The 24,134-nt window shown below is 34.9% G+C and overlaps 2 protein-coding genes across 5 annotated transcripts in view; both read left to right on the plus strand.

Annotated features, from left to right (window-relative positions):
• The window catches only part of RABGAP1 (RAB GTPase activating protein 1), a 134,637-nt gene that overhangs the window by 53,922 nt on the left and 56,581 nt on the right, over positions 1 to 24,134 (plus strand). For all 4 annotated transcript variants that reach the window (XM_031450405.2, XM_031450401.2, XM_064490500.1 and 1 more), the window contains 2 exons: positions 3,683 to 3,776; positions 7,427 to 7,577. In XM_031450405.2, coding sequence (XP_031306265.2) covers positions 3,683 to 3,776; positions 7,427 to 7,577 — 245 coding nt within the window. The remainder of the gene's footprint in view (positions 1 to 3,682; positions 3,777 to 7,426; positions 7,578 to 24,134) is intronic.
• GPR21 (G protein-coupled receptor 21) lies at positions 11,632 to 23,600 on the plus strand. Its single transcript, XM_010984360.3, has 2 exons — positions 11,632 to 18,750; positions 19,189 to 23,600. Exon 2 carries the CDS (start codon positions 19,581 to 19,583, stop codon positions 20,628 to 20,630), a length of 1,050 nt encoding a protein of 349 aa, XP_010982662.1. The 5' UTR covers positions 11,632 to 18,750; positions 19,189 to 19,580; the 3' UTR covers positions 20,631 to 23,600.

Below are 24,134 nucleotides of genomic sequence, written 5' to 3' on the forward strand. Positions count from 1 at the left end.
ATGCAGACCATTATAACTTTATTAGGGAATTGATAATGTGACAAAGTATTTTGAATTCTTTCAGTAAATATTTATGGGACTCTATGCAAAGGACTATGGTAAATTAAAAATGATTAATGTAGAACTTTCTTTAAGATAATTGTAATCAAGTTATAAAAAGTAAGATTTATAATTAGTGCTTTTATTTTTAAAGAATCATTCTATGCCAGCTTAGTGTATTAAAACAGCACCTTTTTAGATCAAATTGACATAGTTTCTACCTAAATAAATATTCCCACCTCAACTGATTTATACATTACTGGATTTCTACACTGATACACATTAGGAATCAGCCAGTTCTTTTTTCTTCTCTTATTTTTCATGGTTATATCTGAACTAATTTGTCAGTCTGTCAATCTCTGTGAAAAGATACTGTATGTAAGTGAGAAATGGAGTGAAAGAGCACAGGAAAAGTGAAAGTTTGGGAGACATTTTCCAAATTATTGTTTTGTACCAGAGCTTTATTTTTAAGGTAAGAAACAAGCTGATTATGAGAGAAGGTCATATGAGGCATGTGCCTCTGTGAGGCTCACAGGCAGTGTTCTGGACATTCGTAGAGGAGAATTCATGTATCATTGTGGGCTATGTAGTGGGGCATCATGAATAGTTTTTAGCTAGCACTTTTAAAGCGCAAGGAGAATTCAGGGATAAATGGTTTGGGCATTTCTGGCTAAGAAATTACATTAACACAGGTATGAGGGTGGCAGGAATGTTTGATTGGGTTAAAAGAAATACATATCCAGGATTATATGTACTTTTTTCAAGTTTAGAGCAAAGTCTGACTTTCCAATTCTTATTGTTCCCTGTAACTTTTCCTTTTGTGACTGGTCAACTTAGGATCATTTATTAGTAACATCAGTGGCCACCAATTACTAGATGCTTAATATGTGGTAGATAGATACTTTATTTGTAAAGTAAAATAATACTTTGTTCGTATAATCCTCACAAATATCCTGAAAAATAGGACTTATTATTATCCTTCTTTTGAACGTAAGGAAGTGGAAATCTCAGAAAAGTGAATTTACTCAGGGTCATAACAGCTAGAAATTGGCAGGGATGATTTTAATCCAGGTCTGTGAGTTAAGAGTCTGAACTCTATCCTGTCATCATCTCTGGGCATTTGGTTCACAGAAAGCATTCTGAGGTGCAAAGAAAGCACATGTATTGTTTTTGAGAAGTCAGAGATACAATGTAGAGTCTCCCTGCAGAGCCAATTTAAGTCATGTTTTCAGGCTGAAAAAGGTGAAATTGTTCCCATTGTTTGAGATTTGTCTACTGTATAGCTGGTAGTCTGGAGACTTGCAGTTTCCCTTCTAGGTCAGCACTGCTTAAGATGGCAGAGCAGATAAAAGTTTATAAAATTCTCTTCCTCTCAAACTCAGCAACGTAAAAAACACCAAAAATTCAACAAGACGCTCTTATTTATTATGAAACCCTAATCTCCATACTATAGATGTTAAAGGATATCTACTAGTTACAAAGAAATTTGGGCCCATCTAATGGATAATATCCAGACTGAGACGTAGTTCTAATCTATAGCAGGCATACATTTTTCAGTATAATTGAAGGTGTTCAAAGGGCTTCAACTGACAACTCTTAACTAGGGAAAGATAAGGACTAATGGCAGTAAGCAGTCCATGGGACAATCAGGGAACACTAGAACACAAGCTCTCTGTAAAGGAAGAGAATGTGTCCTTTTTTCCCCCACATTTTCTTCCTGGTGTATAACTCAATTCCTGATACATAATGGGTGCTCAGTAAATGTTTGCAGGATGAGTAACCCTCCTGGGATCCATTTCCACAGTGAAAAGCCAATGACAGGAGAACCGGAAATGAAGAAGACTACAGACATGGCATCTTTCAGTTCTCTCTAGCCCAGCATACAAACCAGAGAATTTGGTCCTGTTGTGATGTTTGCTCCCTGGAAAGAAATGGCAGTAATCCTCTAGAGAGGCTCCTTACCACAGGACATACGTACTTACAGGGCAGGAAACCAGGAGTTATAAAGGGGAGGTGTTCAGAAACAGCATTCTAAACACATTTAAACAGTAAAAGAGAATTTTGTAAGGTAGGTCTTCCTAATCTCCTTGAAGGAACTGTCATCTCTTGTAAATTTTAATACATTTTTTGTAGCTTTTGTCTCCCAAAGAGTTGTATTATATTGATATTTTAAGGAGTAGAGAATTACTCAAGGCATTTAGAAAGTAGGGTCAATTCTGGCAAAATAGTGAAACAGGGGAAGTTTATCTTAGTGTCCTCAAGATTTTCTCCCTTCTTTTTCCATTTGCAGATGACTCTTTGATATTCAGTCTGTCCTCTTCCCTGTCTCACTATCAAAATTGGTGATAATATTCAAGACATTAAAATGTAAAGAAGTTTAGTAATAAGTATACTGGATTTCTGAACCTTTAAAATTTGTGCTTTCAGGTGTACTATCTAAAAGGGTGCAAATTCATGATGTAATCATCAGCAGTTAAAGATCCAAACTTTTTCAGGCAGGTTAAGCCCAAAAATCTAGAAACAGCATTGTTTGAGGACACATGGAGACAAGTACTGTTGCACCCAGTTAGTGCAAATGTAAATTGGTAAACTGTTCGGAAGGCAGTTTGTCAGTAAGCTTCAAAATCCTTAAAGGCATACATCTTTAACCCAGGAAGTTCACTTCTGGGCATATAGTCAATAAAGGTGATGAGCTATATTCATCCTGATACTGTTTGTAGCTAAAAGTTGAAAACTTTCCAAATGTCCAACAAAAGAAGATTGATTAAACAGATCTAAGTTCACATACGCCCCCACTTTCATTACACTTCAATTTTCTCTCACACGCCTTTATCATTGTCATTTTCTTCACTGTCTTCATGTCTTACAGTCTTTAGATTCTTTTTTGAATTGACATTTCCTAATTACTTGAACTCAGTTTGAAATGATTCATTTTGGTCCTTTTTAATATTTTTGTACTTTCTATTATAAAGTAATCTATGCCATTGTAGAAAATTTAGAATTTCAAAAAAACATGAAGGAGGAAAGGAATAATCATAACTCCATCATTCAGAGTCAGTAATTGTTAATGTCTTGCCATAGTTTATTCCAGACTGTTTTCTATTTTTTAATATAGATTAGATTATGATGAAGATTTAGCTCTTGATATTTTTATTTTATGTGGTATTTTACCAGATCATTATGTAAACAAATGTCAACATGCATTTACATTGTAAACATGTATCATAATTTATTCAGATATTCTCTACTTTCCTATTTTGGTTTCCTACATGGTTTGTAATTTTATTAACTGTTATACAAAAGACTGCTGTATATTTTCATGCATAAAGCTATTTGCTTTGGAGTAGGTGAGAGAACATACCACATTTTGAGTTCTCTCATTTTATAATTAAATGGCTCTTTTCTGCCATTGACATAATATGGACCTATATGGAAAGCAAAAGAGAATTAAAAAGATTACAACAACATTCCACCTAGGACCGTTTTTTATTTTCTTTGTATTTATACCTGTATACTAAAAGAGAAATTATGACACTGTGCTCCCAATAAAATCTTTCCAGTTTGACTGTTAGGTTTCCATGTCATTCTTCTGGCTAGCATAGCCACCTCTGTTATCCTTTTTTGTGTGTTCTGTTTATTAAAGATAATGATGAACCTCTCTTGAGTGGATCTGGTGATGTATCCAAAGAATGTGCAGAAAAAATTCTTGAAACGTGGGGAGAACTGCTGTCTAAATGGTAAGTTGTAATAAAATAGTTCTCCTTTTCATCTGCTATTCTTATTTTATGGATATGGAATTTTACCTAACTACAGTATTCAGTTTTGGAGCCAATTTTATGAGTAATCTAAGTATGAGGTTCATGTTCTAGAATCTCTCTGTTTTTAGAGATTTATAAGGGTAATAGTAAAGATCTGAAATCAACTTTCAAAATATCAGAAACCTAATAAATTCTCATTGCTACAGAAAATATTTATTCAAACATGGAATCCATGGAGAGAATAAATAAAGAAAGAGGTCCTTTATATTGAAGCCATTATGAACCACTGCCTGTTTAAGATAATGCACAATAGTTAAGACATTACACAAAATCAGGGACGTTCAGAAGATGCTCACATAATACATAGAACCATGATAGAGACTCCAGGTGGGATTTTTCCTTATCTCTGTTATGTGCCTAAAGTGTCAGAGCAAAGTGTTACAAACATGATATATATTAATTGCTCTACTGGTAACTTTTCCTACTTAACACTTGTAAAATTCAGGAATTTCTCATTAGCTCAAGAGACAGTTTGACAACAGTGTTAAGCAATATCCTGTAGACTGTCTAAAAAGAATACACTACTTTCAGGTATTTATTAATGAAATCAGAGACACTGTGGTATCTAGTTGGTGAGGCATTGATGCAGTTTCCTTTTTCCACTGTGTAGGATGCCAGTATATGCTGAAAAGAGCTGAACTTGAAAATGATCTGAGCAGTTCTCTCTTTCTGACTTTCTGGTTTTTAGGGTTGTCATATAAGTTCCCTGTGGGCCTGTTACTTTGGAGTCAGATTTTTCTCTGGAGTTTCAACTGTTGAAGCCTTTTACTCTATTCTTAGTAAAACTGTGTCTCAGCATTAAAAAACAAAAAACAAACAAAAAACTTCATGCCCTTAAGGGATAGGACTACAAATGGGCATCATCTGCTTCTAGCACTCTAACAGTGCTTTACACTTTTGGTAAAACACTCTCCACACTGGGAAATGTCAAATGTGTACAGGAAGGGAATGCAAACCAAGCGTGGTTTGTCTTCATACAAGTGGTTTTAATAAATGAACTCTGCAAAAGTCCCCCAGGGGAATAGTTCTCATTTATTTTTGATACTTCTTTAGCAATCAGGAGACAAACCTGCTGATGCTCTCATCATAATATATTTTCAGTTTAGTGAATTTAGAGTGTTTGGACTGCTGCTGGCATGAATTTCATCTGTATAAAAAGGTTTCTGATTAAAATAGAAATGTAATTGAGTCTTGACATGGTTACATAATATATTTAAAATCATTTAGATATAGCATTTACACTCTAGAGTTTATGCGATGAACTCAGTAGCGTTAAAGACAATTGCTTGGAATTTGTTTTGTTATCAAGCTTTGTTTATTCATTTTGTTAATTTAATTGTTAATTGTTCATTTAATTAAATTACATCCTTCTCTTACTCCCTCAAATATATTAACTATTTCCATCTGTCTCAACTGTCTTCAGGGTATTTAAAACTGTTTTTGCTAGTTTCAGTCATGTCTTCAGAAATAATAGTAGTTTCCCTTCTCCAATTTATTTCATCATAATTTTTTCATAATTATTATATGTGTTCTATAGATAGGAAGCATCACAATATTATGACGTTTTTAGAGCCTGGAGGACCTGACTTCAGATCCTACCTCCTACTTTCAAGCAGTCGATTTTGAGCAAGTCATTTAACTCTTCTGAGTTTATTTCTTCATTTGCAAAGTACAAGTCTGTAGAACCACCATTCAGGATTATTCTAGATTGAAAAAAAGAAGGTGTTGTAATATAGTAATCATATTATGAAGTAATGAATTTACCATATACCCAGCACTAAGTTATGTGCTCTATTTCAACTATAACACATTCATAAACTAGTATCCATTTTTATAGATGAGGAAACAGGCTTAGAGGTTGTCAACAATTCTGGTTAGTAAATGGCAGACCCAGAATTTGTTTAACACAGTCAAGTCTGATCCCAGAGCTGGTTTATTTAACTCTACATTGGATTTTAGTGGTAGTATTGGTAATAAATAGTACTTTTGAGCTCTTACTTTCAAGGTTCATTTTAATGTGACTTTTACTGGGTAAGAGAACTAATGTCAGTAATAAAGTAGTATACTGAGTTAGGTAAAGTTACTATCATCAGTGACAAAATTATTCTGAAAATAAGTTTACCAATATAAATCAAGCTAGGGTTAGCAAATAAACCTAGGGTTAGGATTTTTTTGTTTGGTTTGGTTTGATTTGGTAAAGAGTCACATGTAAATATTTCAGGCCTTGTGGCCAATACTCTCTGTTGTAACAGCTCAGTTGTGCTGTTGTAGTGGGAAAGCAGCCATAGACAATACATAAGAGATAAAAATGGCTGTATTTCAATAAAAGTTAATTTACAGAAACAGGTGGTGGGCCAGATTTGGCCCATAGGCCATAGTGTACCCAATCCTTGAATTTAATAATAGAGCTACTCTTGTTCTTTCTGCTTCTAAGTCTTCAACTTTATATATATATATATATATATATATATATATATATATATATATATTTTTTTTTTTTTTTTTTTTTTTTTTTTTTTTTTTTTTTGCCTAAGCAAGGATAAAACTATACTCAGTTGTCTATGGCTGCTGTATTAGGGTCCTAACATCACAGAATTAACTATTTTAAAATGTATTATGCATCATTCTGCTAGAATTTTGGGAGAATTTTGATAAAAGTCTCAGACCTTTATATTTTGATAGTGGTTATTTTGTATTAGTAACTTCTGTTCAAATCTGATAGTCACGGGATCTTCTCCATGTAAGGATCCTGCTTTATTGAGTAAGTAATGGTGGCTTTCAAATCACAAAGCAGCTGTGACAGATTGATTGGTCTTAGAATTTGAGGACTATCTCAGTCTTTTAATCAACTTCCTTGAACTTCTTTCTCCATCTGTAAAAGTGAAGATACTACCACATACCTCAGATGGATGTTGTGAGGATCAAATGAGATTATGCAAAAGCACTTTGTAAATTAATGCCAACATTTCAGTATGTTTTATTTCCCCCATTTTGTAGATGAGATAAATGAAGCTCAGACACTTTAATAACTTGTTATGAGATTATAATTGTACAATAAAAACTTTCTTGTCCACCATAGTTATTCAGAAAAGTTACTTGAAGCAAGGTTTCATAAAAACTGCTGAAAGCATTTATCTTTATATTTATTTTAACTTAGAATAAATGTTTATTTAAACTTAAAATATAAAAATACACAGTTCTCTTGTCAATTTTGATGCAGGGCCAAGCTCTTATCTTTGGCAATGTGTCCACTGATTGGAATTTGGGGGTTTTGCTTTGTTTTTCTTACACAAACCACAACCATGAAGCTATGGTTTCCAGTTTTGCATTTTATCAAAAAAAAAAAAGGCAATAATTTAAAGATACTTAAGCAGTCTGCAGAATTGTTTCCTTCACCCAGTCTTTTACAGTTATATATTGGCCACATCTAGTTCAAAAGCTTTTTTTCCCTTATTAATATGTTACCTTTATTAAGTCTTTGTATATCATTTAGTTTAGCTTTCATAAAAATAATACTCTTTTAGAGAATACGTCTGTTATAAACTTGTGGATTATGGCTTAATCTTTAGGCATCTCAACTTGAGTGTGAGGCCAAAGCAGTTGTCATCCTTAGTAAGAAGTGGTGTTCCTGAAGCTCTTCGAGGAGAAGTCTGGCAGCTACTAGCAGGTTGTCACAACAATGACCACCTGGTAGAAAAATACCGAATTCTCATCACAAAGGTAAGGGGATGATAATTCAGCCACAGCATTAGTCCTTGTAGAAATTTTTTATGCCAAGATTATTGTAACTATTTGATTTCCAAGAATTTTATCCAATTCCTTTATCTAACATAACACTAGAACTTTCATACTTCTAGCCCAACGTTATTTTTAGTGTTGGCACAAATGAGAAGGCATAGGTTTTCTTCTTTCCTTTTCACTTCCCAGGCAAAAGATGTCCTCTACCCATTGTGTATCTGAATACTTTTTGACCATAATTTCATTTTTAGTTAGATCAGTTTTTCTATGCCATATGTAAAAAACTTTCTGTCGTTTATTTAGTCCTTTTCACACTTCACAGAAATGTTGTTTTCCTAGGGAAGGCCTATTTTTTTTACAATTGGAAGAACATGGTTCTTATTATCTTAAAGTATATCTCCTTTGAGCTCATTCCTCTAAAGTGAAAAATTCTCATTTTTTATAGTGTCCCCTTTTCAAATTCATGAATTCCTCAAAGTTTTGCAAGCGAAGCAACAAAAACTATTCCTTATACAAGTATACAAGAGTTTAAACTAATTTTCTGCAAGGTCATGGAGTGCTTTGTGCCTTTGCACCCATGTTATTGGTTTTCAGTTTTATTTTTTCTAAAATTCTTCAAGTGTCTATCTTTAGGAAGCAGTTTCTCCAGTGGTGTGCAAATCCCAAACCTGAGTTATGAATAAATGCTTGGAACTCTCAATAATATATGAGAATTTTTCAATGTGAGAAAAGGTGAAACTTTAAAAAAAATATATTAAAACCTTAACAGGAAATGAATAATATCTCTATAAAGTGGGGGGAGGGGAAGCCTTATAAGTAAGAACAGCATTTGAACATGAAATTTGATCTTTCCTCATCTGAAAATGACTTTAATTTGTTCAAAATATTAGTGTTTCTATTCATCATCTTATGTCCAGATAGATGTTTTTTCTCTCCAGAACAAGTATTCTGATTCCCTCCATTACATTGCTGTAATTGTTTAACCAGCATTTATTGAGTGCCTATTGCAACCACAGTGCTAGAGCTAGGAGGTCAAACATGAAAGCAATTAACTCATATAATAGACATTTGTCTTGTGATAGTCTGGAAGAGTGCAGTAGGAACCATCAAAAGTAATGATTAATATAGCCTGGGAGTGTAGGAGAGCCTTTATGAGGAATATGATGTTTAATGTGGGTCCCAGAAAAGACACCCCCCACCCCAGATACGGAAGAACAGCAGAGCTTTGTACTCGTAGTATCAACGTATGCAAATATGTGTAGCTTGCAAAGTATGCCTGGTTGGTTTTTTTTCCTTTTGTTGGCAAATCCTGTTTTGGGTATGTAATTTTAACTGTCTTTCTAGTTTTTCTTTTGAAGTCCTTTGAAATGTTTGGCCAAAAATTATTTCTCACATATTTTTGGTGTGCCTACTCATACAGGTAATTTAACATGTGAGGTATTTTATTCTGTTTTCCTGACTTCTGTTTCTTAAATAGGAACCTAGTAGTTATATGATGTGTGAAAGATCAGCTATTAACAAACTCTCATGTATTTGATTAACGTTTTATATATGCTAGTGTCATGTATTTATACTTCACATTAAATTTTTATTATGCGGATGGCTAGAACCTAAAAAGATTTCTGATGGATGTATATTAGTTTAAATTGCTGATAGATAATCAGAAATTACAAATTATTTAACCATAATAATATTGGTGAATGCTTTGTTACACTACAGTGTTATCTAATGTAACTTAGATATGATATATAAGATATATCTAAAAATAAATATATTTTTTATGATTTCTAGGAATAGTTATTGTAATTAACATTTTAAAATTAGCTCTAGAGTTCTTTGAGAGGAGAAACTTCATTTAAATTTTTAAAAAAATTTTTTTACAGCAACGTATAATTTACATAGGCTAAAAAATACAACTTTAAAGTATATAGCTTAATGACATTTTACATATAAATACACTTACTGTGATCACTGCCAAAAGAAAGAACATATCCATCACTCCAAAAAGTTATTTTTGTCCCTTTCTAATTGTAACCACCTCTTCTCCATCCCTGAAAAACCATTATTCTGACTTTTCTTTCCCTAGACTAGTTTTGATTGTTCCTAAACTTTATTTAAATGCAGTCATGCAGCATGGGCTTGTTTGTATCTCACTTCTTTTGCTCATCCATTTTGGGAGTGTATCAGTAGCTTGTTTTTTTATTTCATTTTTTTAATTGCTGAAAGTATTCCATCATATGAATAAACCGCAGTTTTATTTTATTCTGCTATTTCAGATTTTGGGGTCCTCCCCCGTTATAGCTTTTATAAATAAAGCTGTAGTGAACATTCTTGCGTGTAGCAGGTACTATGATCTGAATGTTTGTGCCCCTTAAAATTCATACTGAAACCTAACCTCTGTACCAAGATGATAGTATGAAGGGTCTTTGGGAGATAATTAGGTCACAAGGGCATAACCCTCATTCTAGGGTTAGTGCTTTTAGAAAAGAGTGTTAGGAAAGGTCTTTCACCACCTTCCACCCTGTGAGGACACAGAAAGAAGTCGGCAGTGTGCAGCCCAGAAGAGGGCCTCACCAAAGCCCGGCTGCACTGGCAGCCTGACTTGAACCCCCAGCATTCACAAGTCCAGTACGTTTCTACTGTCCAAAAGCCACACGGTCTGGTGTTTTGTTAGAGAAACCCAAACAGACTAAGACAGTGCAGTCTTTTATTCAGCCATTCTTCTGTTGGTAGGTATTACGTTTGTTTCCAGTTTTTAGCCTCTAAATAGTTTTTACTAGACAACCTTGTACGTATTCTAAATTTTTTACTTTGAGGGAATAGAATCTCAAGAGTGTGATTGCTAGATCAAAGGGTAATGTGATTTTTAAACTGGTTATTTAGTTTTTGTATTTAATTTACTTATATCCAGCTTGCTTCTCTGAAAGGCTGTTAATAGTTCACAGTTCCACCAGCAATGTAGGGAGATACCTCTTACCCCTTATCCCGAACAGTATTAATTATCACTTTAATTTATCTTTAGTTTGCAGTTCCCTACCAGAAAATTTGAGTGATTTGCTCTTCTAGTTATTATCTCTTTATATTCTTTGTATATTTTCTGTTAAGTTTTTTTAAGATGTCAGTTTCTAAGTACTTTCTATATATTTTGTATATTCTTTCTATCTTCATTATAAATATCTTTCTAGAAATTTAATTTTACATTGACTTTATTTATGGTTTCACGCCACATAAAACGTTTTCAATTTTTATGTAGAAAATTGCATCTTGGTTAAGGTCTCTCCTACTTCTAGATTTTGTAAATGTACTTTCCAAGATTTCCTTGCGAGATTTTTATTGTATGTGTTATATTTTTATGTCTTTAATCCATCTGGGACTTATTTTTGTACATGGCATATGATAGCAGTACAATTTTACTTTCTCCCAGATGGATAACCGGTTGTGCTATTTTCTACTGAGTAGAACTACCATCTTTGTTACATCTTAAATTCTCATATATGTTAGGATTGATTTCTAACTTGTTCTGTTTATTGATGTTTCTGTATTCCTGTGCCAATACTGTTTTCGTTAAAGAAGCTTTAAGTTATGTTATAGTATCTGGTAAAGCAAATCTTTTTTTCCACTGTTTCCTATTTCATTTTTCTAGTACTCTTTTTTTTTTTTTTTTTAGTATTTTTCTTTTTCTAGTATTCTAGTCTTGTATATTTAATCTTCCATATAAAGCTTAGTCATTTTCTCCGATCTCACCATCACCCTATATGGTTATTTAGGGTTTCTAATTTGAATTACATTTACTTTATTATTAATCTAGGTTATAAATTACATTGTTATAGTATCTTTACATCTGAGAATATGGTATGTCTTTCCACTTGTCCAGATCTTATTTTATGTCTGTTAAAGACTTCAGAGTTGCCTTCATGTATGTCTTGTTCTCTTTTGTTAAATTTATTCCTAAGAATTATCTTAGGGTTAATATGGTATTTTCTGTAGCAAATGGAACTTTTTTTTTCTTACTTCCATTTCTGGGTAGCTAATTGCTACAATAGAGAACAGATTCTAATTTTTAAAAAATTCTGTTATCTACCTCTTGATATTTTGATCAATCTTCCTAGTTTTCTACTAGCATCTTTTGAGATTTTTTTAGGTGTATTATACTATCAGCAACAAAAACAGTTTGACTTCCTTTTTCACTGTTTATGAACGCTACTAAATTTTCTTGGTTTTGTTTTTGCATTTGATAGAAGTGTTATGACAATGTTAAATGATAGTGCTGATAACTAACGTTCCTATCAAGTTCCTGATTTTAATTAAAATGGTTTTAGTTTGTTAAAACTTTTGGAAAGCATGCTATTCAGTTTTTCTTTTTTTTGGTAAATACTTTTTATGTTATTTAAATGATTTTATTCTATTCTGGCTTTGATTTTTTTTATTTTGGATGTCTGCTGAAATTTTATGAAGCGCTTATTCAGAACTTAATATGATTTTCTTTAATTTGTTGTTGGAGTAGATAGGTAATCTGTCAACATAGTGTAGATGTCTTGATATTGAACTACCCTTGGCTTCATGAAATAAATTTCTAGAGACCAAATACTCCTAGATTCTTTGTTTTCTGTTCTTTCGTATGTTTGAACAAGGGTTCCTCAACATTGGTCTCCATGCAGAACCTGTCAGGTGCAGGGGGAAGAAACCCTAATAAATAATCCAGAGGGACTTCCATGGCCTCTCTTACTCCCACTTGTAAGACCTATAGCTCTTTGGGTCTGGTAAGTTAAATAAATTGGAGTTGAGAATGAAAGGAAAAGAGGGCACTTTCTGGTCTCCAATTTCCAGAATTATCCTCTGGTCCTTTCTTTTGATTATTTTTCACCTTTTATGTCAATGACTCTTTCTGTTTCTTTTATTTACTTTGCTTAGTACCAAAAATTTACATCAGAACTGCTTCCTTAACAGATGCTTTTAATAATAAGAGAAAAATGAAATAGCCACGTATGTTTCTTATGTTTCTCTCTCTTTCCCTCCAGTCAGCCTGTGTTTTCTAAAACCTGTTTGCATTGTTTTCTCTAGTGATTTTAGTGGTACACTTCAGCGTTGTTAGTCTTTTGCCGCAGATTTCAAGCTTTTATCCAGAACCAAGACTATTAGCATGCCCATATTACCAGTATTTACATTTCTGATTGTCTAAGGGAAGCCCTGGAGGCCCAGCCACATTTTACCAGTCTGGAAAAATAATTTAAATATTTAATTATACTTTAATTATTATGCAGATTGTTTTGTTTTTAATTAAAAACCTCTTCCTGGTGGATTTAGTAATAGTCAAGGATTTAATAATACTTAATCATAAGAACCTCCTGTGGATACCAAACTAAAACGGGATCAAGTTAGCAAAAAGAGCACTGGCCATGAAATTAGGATGTCTGAATACTAGTTTAAGCTCTGCCTCTAGCTTATGTGAACTCAAATGAGGTTCTGCACCTGTTAACATTCATTTTCTCTTCTCTGAAATGAGGTTGCTGAAGGAAATGCTGATCTTCCTTTAAGCTTTAACATTCAGGAAAATGAGATGGTGTGTTTGAGTCCTGCACCCCAGAATAGCCCATGATTCCACTGTTTCACAACTCAGTTCTCTTGCTATATGATTCTGTAGGAAAATAGGTTGTCAGTGAACTTTTAGAACGTTATCATCTGCTCCCATATAGCAGGTGCCATAGTGGGTCTTTTGTAGGCTAAATGTTTGTGTCTCCCCCAAAGGCATATGTCGAAATCCTAACCACACAATGTGACGGTGTTTGGAATTGGGGCCTTTGAGAAGAAATTAGGTCAAGAGGGTGGAGCCCTCATGAATGTGATTAATATCCTTATACAAAAGACCCTAGAAAGTTCCCTTGTCCCTTCTACCACGTGAAGACACAGCAGAAGATGGCTGTGGTTCTCACCAGACACTGAATCTGCCAGTGCCTTGATCTTGGACTTCCAAGTCTCCAGAACTGTGAGAAATAAATTTCTGTTGTTTGTAAGCAGTTCTGTCTATGGTATTTTTGTTACAGCATCCTGAATGGACTAAGACAAGGTGCTTTCAAATTGTTATTTGTGAAAATAATTTTAAGTCCCCATATCCCTTCTTTGTAAATTCATGTACCCTCCCCTCTCATAAGTTTCGGTAAGTTCTATCTGTCCAAGCAGTTTTCAAGACTGAAACATACCAGGTTTGGTCATTTTAAAACTGCCGATATTTGGCAGTGTTTGATCTACAAGCAGGCAGTTTCATATGCACCAGTGTAATAATTATAGGTGAGTTAAACTGTTATCCTACTACGGTTTTACTTGAAAGGTCTTCCCATATAAAAGCAGAATTTCCTGTTGTTTTTTTGAGGCATTTGTTACTTAGTCAATCAGAAGTACCTTTGAAAGCCTGCTTTGTGCCAGCCCTGTGTTAGGTCTCATGGATATGCCCATGAATAAAATATACCTTTTCACTGGTTTGGAGTCTGCAGTCTCATGAGGGAAATGGGCAGTTAACTAACCAATTGCAGTAAGGTTGCATGAGGGTTATTGAAGAGAAAACAATTACAGTTGTGTGTGTACAGCAGATGACAAGACGGACTTCTCATCTAAGGGTCCAAAAAGTTCTCTTGTTCAGAAATTATCCAGGGAGGGGGATTTGAGGGGTAGTATGGAGGGGCTGCATGGCATATATGGTGGTAAAAGTCAGAGGGGAAAGCACATTCTCAAGAGTGAAAAAGAGCTTGGCAAGTTCACAGAGTATGAAAGTAGGTAAAGCCAGAGAAGGTAGCTAGGCACCAGATCTTAGAAAACTGAAATTAGGCATATTTAAGATTACAGGTAATAGAAAGTCACTGAAGCATTTTAAGCAAGCAAATCATATATTCAGGTTTGGAAGGCAGTATGCAAAGTAGTTTAGCGTGTCCATCTTAAAGGCAAACTGTCTTGATTCAGATCCTAGTTCTTCTGTATTCAAGCCTTTGACATCGGGCAGTTTAGCATTAAATTTGTTTCCTTACCTGTAAAATAAGATAATAATAGTACCTTATTTGTAGAATTGTTAGAATTAACTTAGATGATGCATGAATGTAGTACAATTCACAGCCCCTAGTAAGTATAAATTATCACTTAGTTATTGTTTGTATTATTATTGAGTTAGGATAGAGTAAGATTAATTGCAGGAAAACTTGTTAGTAATTCAGGCAAGAGATAATTGTGGTTTGGCCTGTAGTGGTAGCAGAAGGATAGAGAAAGTGATACTACTTGAGAGAAATTTCAGAGGTAGAATCCTTGACACTTGGTTGAATGAATGTGCAAGGTAAGGGAGAAGGAGGAATAAAAGACGAGTCAAAGTACCTTAAAGTGGCTTTGGAATGACGTTGACATAAATACCACCCACATCAGCTGCACTAAAATAATATGTTAAACAAATCAACATTTAAAGCTCTTTTTTCCTAGATCATAAGTGATAGATAAGCCAAGAAGTGACTGTTAGGAATTTGAGGAACCAAGATTGATGCTTTGTCATCTGTGCTAGATAAACTGCTGAATAGGGTGGGAGAAGAATAAATATAATTTGAACAGTCTTGTCCCTTTTTCTTGTTTCATGTTTCCTTTTTCTTTCTGCCATTTTTCCTTTTAAGCTCTGTGATTTGGTTATTTTAACTTTTTAGTATTAGGTTGAGCCATATAGAAGTTGCCATTTTTGTAGATCTGAAAACATTTAACCAGAAATGAAATGGTTAAATATTAACAATTTCATATGGTTCATTTAGTTATAATCTCATTCTGTAAAAAATTTTAGCTGGGTCTCTAAGGGTCCATTTTGAGTTAAATTGAAAGAATAGTTCCAAGACTGAAGGTAGTTCAATGATGGTGTAAGGACAAGCTGAGCCCCATGAAGTAGATGACTTAAACCTGGCACCATCTATTCAGTATGGCTCTGAGACGTCATCCTGCAGCCAGGTTTTTTTATTAGCTTTACCAAAAGGAACATGTAATGTATTATTTTGGCTATTTTTTTTAAACTTATTATGAAAATAGAACATAGAAATTAGGAAATTTACAAAACATAAAAAACCATAAAGAGGAAAATAAAAAATCACTTGTAATCCCACCATCCAGTGAAAAGTAGAATTGATTTTCAATGTATTTTCTTCCAGTCATACATACAGAAATACAGTCTATTTTATAAAAGTGAACAAACACCTGTGAGACTACATTATTTTAAAAAGGCAATGTAAATATAGATTTTTGTGAGGGCATGGATTTATTGCCCCCCGCATGTTATTAATAATTTATCTCCTCTGAAGAAAATGTTTTCCTTTAATCCAAAACATTTGACTCTTGACTGATTTTTTTAAAGTTTCTAATGTGAATATTTTGATTATAGCTCCAAGAGTGGTTTTACTAAAATAGAAACAAAATTGAAAGAGCTATTATTATACTAATGGTAATGTAATGGCTTGTGGTTTCATTGCATTTTTGTTACATTTTGAATTCTTTAAAGTTATCAGTTAATAATCTCAGTAATACATGAGAAACCTGAGATGCAGAGAGAATAAGTTACACACAAATTTACAAGCAGTTAGAAAAGCATGGACCCTTGACTTTGGTGAATGCTTTTTTCATTTATTGAAGTAGCAGCTCTCAGAAACCATACTTTTTTTCATTGAATATTCATTAAGCACTCAAAATATAGGAGTTCAAAATTAAAGTCTATGGCAAATGTATAGAATAGTGAATAACCTGGAGGGCAAGGTATTTGGGGACGTGGAATAGTGAGATCAGATTGGAAAGGCAGCCATTAACTCTTCTTGAATAATGGAGTTCATAATGACCATAATTAAGCATGTGTTGTTGGATGTTTAATCAGGCAGAAATAAGTAAATTAGAAAAATGAACAGAACTAGAAGTCCAGACAATATTTGGTGATGGCCTAAGGTATGATATTAAAAATTGAAAGGAGGAAATGAATTTGAGAGCCATTATAGAAATAGATTCCCAGGATGTGGTGACTAAGAACAGTATATTAAGGGAGAGAGTAGTTAAAGATGTTTCCTAAGTTTCATACCTGAGTGCCTCGGGAAATGTTGGGAAAAAATGAAATAGGCTTATTTGGTGAGGAAAATGTATTTATCTTTGGACATGCTGTGGTTGAAGTCTCTACAGGACATCCAGGTGGAAGATGTGTGACTAACAGGCAAATTGTAGATGGGAAGGGGAGCTCAGGAGTGAAGCCAGGGCTGAAGACACAAGAAATTATTGGTGTAGTGGGAATAATTGGTGACGTATCATCATTCCTTCTTTTCAGGTATCTTCACTGCCTTACATATGTACAGCCTCAGTGTATTTAAGGAATGTATCCAAATAACTTGTTACTGCCCTTAGAACTGGGCAGTCAGTCATAAGAGAAGGCATCTTAGGATTCAGAGAAGCCCAGTCTCAGGCAACACAGTGTGATTGGTGGGAAAACACAGACTATTTAGAAAGGCTGTTTGAGTGGTATGAAAGAAAGTAAAGTTATATACCCTGTATGTGCTAAATATTGTTCAGCTTTTTGTATATACTGTCTTCTTTATTGCTCAATAACCCTATGAAATAAGGAGTACAATCCTCATTTCACACATGATGAAACTGAAGCCAAATAATATTAGAGCAAGGATTTGAGCCAGTTGGGTGTTCAGTGCCATTGGTCTTTCTGCTGTGCCTCACTTTGCCATCTTTTCCAGTAAGACCTGTCAAATATAGCTATCAAGCTTATGTTCAGTAGGGTTGTGAGTTCAATAGGGTTTGTCTTCATGTAATAAGCACAGTGCTTCAAATCTTAAAATGTAATTAATTGGATTCAGATAATGAGTGGACATTGCCTGCAATGAGAAAGCATGTGTATAAAACAAAAAATGAAAGTTGGATCACATCGTATATATCTCCATCCAGATGTGCAGACCTTCTGGAATGTTTATAAATGTCGACATTTATTTCTTTTTCTCTACTGAGTATGTGAAACTACTTAGAAGAATGAATTGATAGACCAAAGATACCTGGAAGAAAAAATTCTAAAAAATACACATTTCTAATTAACTAAAAATTGTCGTTATTAACACTCCCAATTAGCTGAAAATTGTCACTCTGTGACATCACCTGAAGAGCCACAGCATAATCCCAATTTGCCTTGTGTTAAGTAGGCACAAACAAGATTGTTTATTCTGAGATACAAAGACTAGTTTGTGCCATGAAACTTCCTGCAGTTTTCAGACAGGGTGGGGTAGAAGTGGGTGCATTTACTTGTCCATCTTTTGTTTGTGTATTTGTGTACCACTTCTCAGCAAAGGGGAAGCAAGTAATGACATCTCAAAACTATAGGATAGTGTCAAATACAGAAAAATGTAATTCATCTTTTATGTGTGTGCTGTTTCTGTGGTGTTCAGAATGGGTGGGATTTTCATTATCTATTTTTTCTCTTGAAAACCTGATTTTTAAGTTTTGCTTATTATTTTGGTCATCTTTCTTAAAATGGATTAATTCTAGTGAATCATGAGAGAAAATTAATGCTAAATATATAGTTTTCTAGCTAGAACTTCTTGTGCTGTGTTATGTTTCCCTAGTTGCCAAGCACTGTTAATACACTTTCATTCTTTAACACTGCTCTTTGTTCCTTGGGAAATGCTACAAGAAAATCGGAATTTCCTCTCACCATTACCCCTTTCACAGTGTGTTTTGATACAATTCCTGGCTGACTCTCTGTCCTGGTTGCCACCCCTTCTCCTTACTAGCAGTCTAACTTCGGCTCATATACTAAAAGGGGGATTCCGGACAGACGAGGAAACAGCTTTCAAACCCTACACTGCAGGCGTATTAAGTTATTCTCCCACTGTGCAGTCTGGAAATCGGGGAGCACTTCTCTGGCGATGCATTCTAATGAGCTGCTGAAGAAGATGCTGGAGTGTGTGCCTGCACAGGCGTTTTCTTTCCCCTCCCCCGCTTCTTCCTTTTCCCAAGCCCCCTTTTCTCCCTGTTTCCCCTCCTACTCCTTTATCCCCTCCCTCTGTGTCTCAGTTCTGCAGTAAACGGGGCTGAGGCACATTCCTGCTTTGCGAGGCTTTCTGTTAAGGATGTTCTGTGGCTTTTGTTTGGATCGCAGCATGCAGAATTACAGGTAACACTCTGAAATTAAGCTAGTCAGATCAGTGCTGTTGAAATATTTTCTAAGTCAAAATATTACATTGGAATCAATGAAGAAAATAAGTTATCTTAGCTAATTTTATTAGTGGTATAGTAAAATGTGTTTAGAAATGCTGTAAACAGATTCCTTTCCTCCCCTAATAGGCTCAAATGAAAGGAAATGGGGTTTTTTTAGATTGATCTGGCTTGCGATTGATTTTGTTTTATGTTGATCATGAAAGCTTGCTGTTGCTCTGCCTCCTCTACAGAGTAGAGACCAGTTATGTGGGGTGCTACTGAGGGTAGCCTTTGAATAATTGTACCGAGTAGGGTGGGATGAAGTGGGAGGGGTGATACCAGCCTGAGCTAGCCAGGTTCTTGATTAGGGCATTGGATGCAAAATGTAAAATGCTCTCTCCTTTTCTTCTATCAGCTGTTCAGAGGAGACTCATTACAACTCCTGCTGAAGTCCTAATCTTCCTCCCTTCTCTTCTCCCCCTACCCCCTACCCTCATTGGCCTGAAGACATTGTACCCAGAGTTTGCCTTACTCCCCTGGTGCTATGTGTATGGTAAACCTGGTACTATGGCCGCATCTGGGACTGGCCAGACAACTGCTGCTGGTTCTCCCTATTCCAAGAAGGATTTAAAGGGGAATTGCACTGCAGGCAATGCACCAGAGCAGCAGCATCGGGAGCTTGGGGACTAAGGCTCCTCTGGCATTATTACAGACACAGAGCTGACCGCAATGACAGCAGCTGTTCCTTTGAACTGTTGGCAGCAGCCAAGCGGCAGCATGAAGTGAGAGATCACTCCTGAGCTCAAGATGAATTCTACCTTGGATGGTAATCAGAGCAGCCACCCTTTTTGCCTCTTGGCATTTGGCTTTCTGGAAACTGTCGATTTTTGCCTCTTGGAAGTATTGATCATTGTCTTTTTAACTGTGTTGATTATTTCTGGCAACATCATTGTGATTTTTGTATTTCACTGTGCACCTTTGTTGAACCACCACACTACAAGTTATTTCATTCAGACTATGGCATATGCTGACCTCTTGGTTGGGGTAAGCTGCCTAGTCCCTTCTTTATCACTCCTCCACTACCCACTTCCAGTAGAGGAGTCCTTGATTTGCCAGGTATTTGGTTTTGTAGTATCAGTTCTGAAGAGTGTCTCCATGACCTCTCTGGCCTGCATCAGCATCGATAGATACATTGCCATCACTAAACCTTTAACCTATAATACCCTGGTTACGCCCTGGAGACTACGCCTGTGTATTTTCCTGATTTGGCTATACTCCACCCTGGTCTTCTTGCCTTCCTTTTTCCACTGGGGCAAACCTGGATATCATGGAGATGTGTTTCAGTGGTGTGCGGAATCCTGGCACACCGACCCCTACTTCACCTTGTTCATCGTGATGATGTTATATGCCCCAGCAGCCCTCATTGTGTGCTTCACCTATTTCAACATCTTCCGCATCTGCCAGCAGCACACAAAGGAGATCAGCGAAAGGCAAGCCCGCTTCAGCAGCCAGAGTGGGGAAGCTGGGGAGATGCAGGCCTGTCCCGATAAGCGCTATGCCATGGTCTTGTTCCGAATTACTAGTGTATTTTACATTCTGTGGTTGCCGTACATCATCTACTTTTTGTTGGAGAGCTCCACTGGCCACAGCAACCGCTCCGCATCCTTCTTGACCACCTGGCTTGCTATTAGTAACAGTTTCTGCAACTGTGTCATTTATAGCCTTTCCAACAGCGTCTTCCAAAGGGGACTGAAGCGCCTTTCAGGGGCCATGTGTACTTCTTGTGCAAGTCAAACAATAGCTAAGGACCCTTACATGGTTAGGAGCAAAGGCCCCCTTACTGGATGCCATGTCTGAAGTGCTTCAGATATTGGGTCACTGTGTGTTTTGTGTGTGTGTGTTTCTGTTTGCTTTTTATCTCTTTGTATATCTAGTTCACTGGGAAATAAGGGACAAAATAATTTGACTCTAAGCAACAGCAAACAAATGATCCGTCCCAAACACCTTGTAAATTTACAGAAATGATTTTTTTTAATGCTTTTGAATGAGAAGAATCAGGACCATCAAGATAAATTGCTCTTGGTTCCAGTTTTCATAATGTCATGGAAATGACTTTCTCAGACTTAGAATGAATAAAGTCATATCTAACACCTCTTTCCAGCTGGCATGACTGAATCTGGGTGTGAAAAGCGTCAGCATTTGTAAAAGTCATCATCTTGTCGCTTTTCCGGTTTTTTTCCTAGCTGTTTGGGCTTCATGTGCAATTGATTTCTTTTAAAACAGGGAATATTAAAATACAGTGATGAATTAACAGGGTTTTAAAATTTTCTTTACGTAGGCCAAAGTATAACTACACTGCAGGCTTCTACACTGTCATTCAAAAGACAGATGTTGTATGTCTTATACTCAAGAGAATTCTCAATACAGTAAATAATGTGAACACTAAAACATTAATTTAAAAATTTTGAATGGAACCATGAAGCAAAAGTGCAGTCAATTATTCAGTTTATTAAAAAAAAAAAACTAAGCTGTTTTTTGTGCCATGCTTCACTGAGATCTAAAGAAATGTGTGTACTGAAAATAATTATGTTGCAGTATTTTTGCCCGTGCCTTTGTGTGAATTGAGAATGTTTGAATTGAGTTAGATTTCTCTTTTACAGCACAATATGTTTTGATAAGCTGAAAAATAATTAAGTGATAGGCTGATGGCTACCAGTTTTATAGTGGTGAAAATACATGAAAATGTGTCTTTAGTCTTCTCTGTTCTTTTTATCCGGAGACTTTTTTGAAATATTAGAATATCAGGAAGAAAGGTGTCATAAGCAACGGAGTCAGAAAATATACTGTACATTTAGCTAGTTCATTTTGAAATAGAAAGGGGTTAATTGTGATGTTCTCCTTATGGTTAAAAGGGATCACCTAATAAAGTAGCAACTAATTCTTTTTAAAGGCATTTTTTTTTAGTTAGTGTTAAGGAATTTGTATTCGAATGAGAGACAGAAGTTTTGATTGTCTCTCTTATTGCTGTTCTCTTTCTGGGAAAAAGATCTTTGGGATATAGTTCCTTTCCTAAATAGTATTTTTTTTTAAACCAAAGTACTAGCAAAAGCTATAGGATTTTATTACTGTTGTTTTGTAGAACTATTAATTGAGAGTGCTGTGTATTTGTATGTAGTAGTGATGTTTTGTTCCTAAAAGTGATTATATTTAGAGCAAGAGGTTTATTTTTCTAAAAAGAGAAGGATTTCCCAGCAGCTCCAAGCATGAGAGTATTTCCTCTACTTTTTTTTTTTTTTTTAACTTGTTTTAATGTTTTGGAAGTCTTCAGGGGACTTATATGATCTCTGCCTTTGGCTAGATGTTGTAATCTAAATGTGACAGTGGTGTTCAGTGAGATGGAAGATGGAAGAAAACAAAGGAAAGTGGGTTAAAGTGGATTTTTTAATCTAAGAAATGACATGGATATTTATAAAACAGGCAGATATGCTTTGGTTTTCCATCGTATTAGAAAACCTCCTGTCCCTTTTTAAAACAAAAGACAGCATTCTTGCAACTTTTAAGTTTTAGATACTGTTTTGATTTTAACCTCAAATGTATTCTACTTAAACATTTTTATTTTAAGACAATAACTGTTAATATAAACATTGAAACTTCAGATTCTGAGTTCTTCCCAAAAGCTTACTCTTTATATTTAGTGTTAGAAAATTTGGTTCTAAGCTGTTTCAGAATTCAGAACTCACAGTGAAATTTATAAGTAATGTTAGCAGTGGCTTTATTAAATTGCCGTTTGAAGTGGAAAACCTTCCTGTTAGATTCTGAAAAATAGTTGTACACATTTCCCCTTTATTTATGTGGCATAGATATTAAAAAAGATAAAAATTTCCTTTTTTCCTGTATGTCAGAAAATGTAACCAGTTCAAATTTGCACAGTTTGCAGGTGAATTTTTTGTTCAGCAGGTATGGGATTTGTAAAGATTAATTTTTATAAAAAACTGATGCTAAATCAGTAGATTTTACTTTGGGAGGAACTGAGCCTTTTAAATTTTTTCCTGCAGTAGGGTTCCATCTTGTGAGAAAATAAAAAATTTTGGAAAATATTTTACGGAAATTTTATAAAAATGAGAAAATATCTGTTTAATTTTCTGGAAGTGGCTAATCAGGCTGATTTTTTAATGACTGGAAAGACCATTCTTTCAATAAGAGCTTTAATTAACAGATTTTTATATTTTTATAAAGAACCAAATTTAGATGTTAGAAGTCCTCCCCGCCACCTTAGAATCTCTACCAGTGTTTTGCCTAAAACTAAAGTAGAAGCTAAATTGTAATTTTAACAAAAAATAAAGCACCCCTCCCCAACTGATACTTGCTTAATATCAGATGTCTTCCTAGTTTATCTTGTCTTCATTGGACTGTATAAAACGCTAAGGTTTCTTCCAGGTATCAATTCTGTTCTCACATTCATTGTCTATACTGCTTTTTAATTTTTGTTTTCTTGTGTATGTGCATGCTGGGGGCAGAAAGGGTGTGCCTGGATGCAGTCATACAGTCTTCTGTGGCTGGGGGCAGTTTCTGTGTGATCGATTTGGAAAGTCTGTATTTAAGTAACCTTTTCATCCTGGCATATTTATTGCAACATTTGATGATGTTTTGTTTAAATACCAATCTGACTAGTTCAGAATGAGAAAGAAGTGTATTTTTAGAGTCAGTTACCTTGGGCTTTGGCAAGACAGCTCATTTAACTTTATATGGTATATGATTGATACCGGAGAAAGCATAAGCTTTTGGTATTTGTGTTGAAATTATTTTACAGTAAAATTTTAAAATAAGACTATACTAATTGTTACATTTGTAATTAATTGTATGTTTTAATAGTATTATTTCCATAAGGGTGTGTTTTTTCCCCTCTTAGAGCTGAAAAGCAATTACAAAAGGGTGGGTGCTCCACTTTAATGAAAGAATTATCTTACACCAGAATGGATATTTGAATTTTTCATGGACCTATTGGCTTTAACTCTGAATTCCGTTTTGGAAAGGGTTTTCTTTAAGCTTTATTGCTTGATAAATTCCTTTTTGAGCCTTTATTAATGGCTTTTCCTTTTTACTTGAATAATGGTCTCAGTATTTTAAGGATTGGGAAAACTTGAATTTTTGTACTATTTGCATACATTACTGTTCACCTCTCTGAACTTGAAAATGAAACAACAGGGTTACAGGTTCCCAGACAGTAGAGTGGTTTCTGGGAGCGTTTCCTCAGCTTTTCAGGTTTGATTGAAACATCTATTTAATGACTTTGTAGGAATTTCACTATGTGTTTTTGTATCATAAAAGATTTGTGAAATAAATTATTAACAAACCAGAATT

The sequence above is a fragment of the Camelus dromedarius genome, chromosome 10, assembly GCF_036321535.1.
Source record: "Camelus dromedarius isolate mCamDro1 chromosome 10, mCamDro1.pat, whole genome shotgun sequence".
Lineage (NCBI taxonomy): Eukaryota > Metazoa > Chordata > Mammalia > Artiodactyla > Camelidae > Camelus > Camelus dromedarius.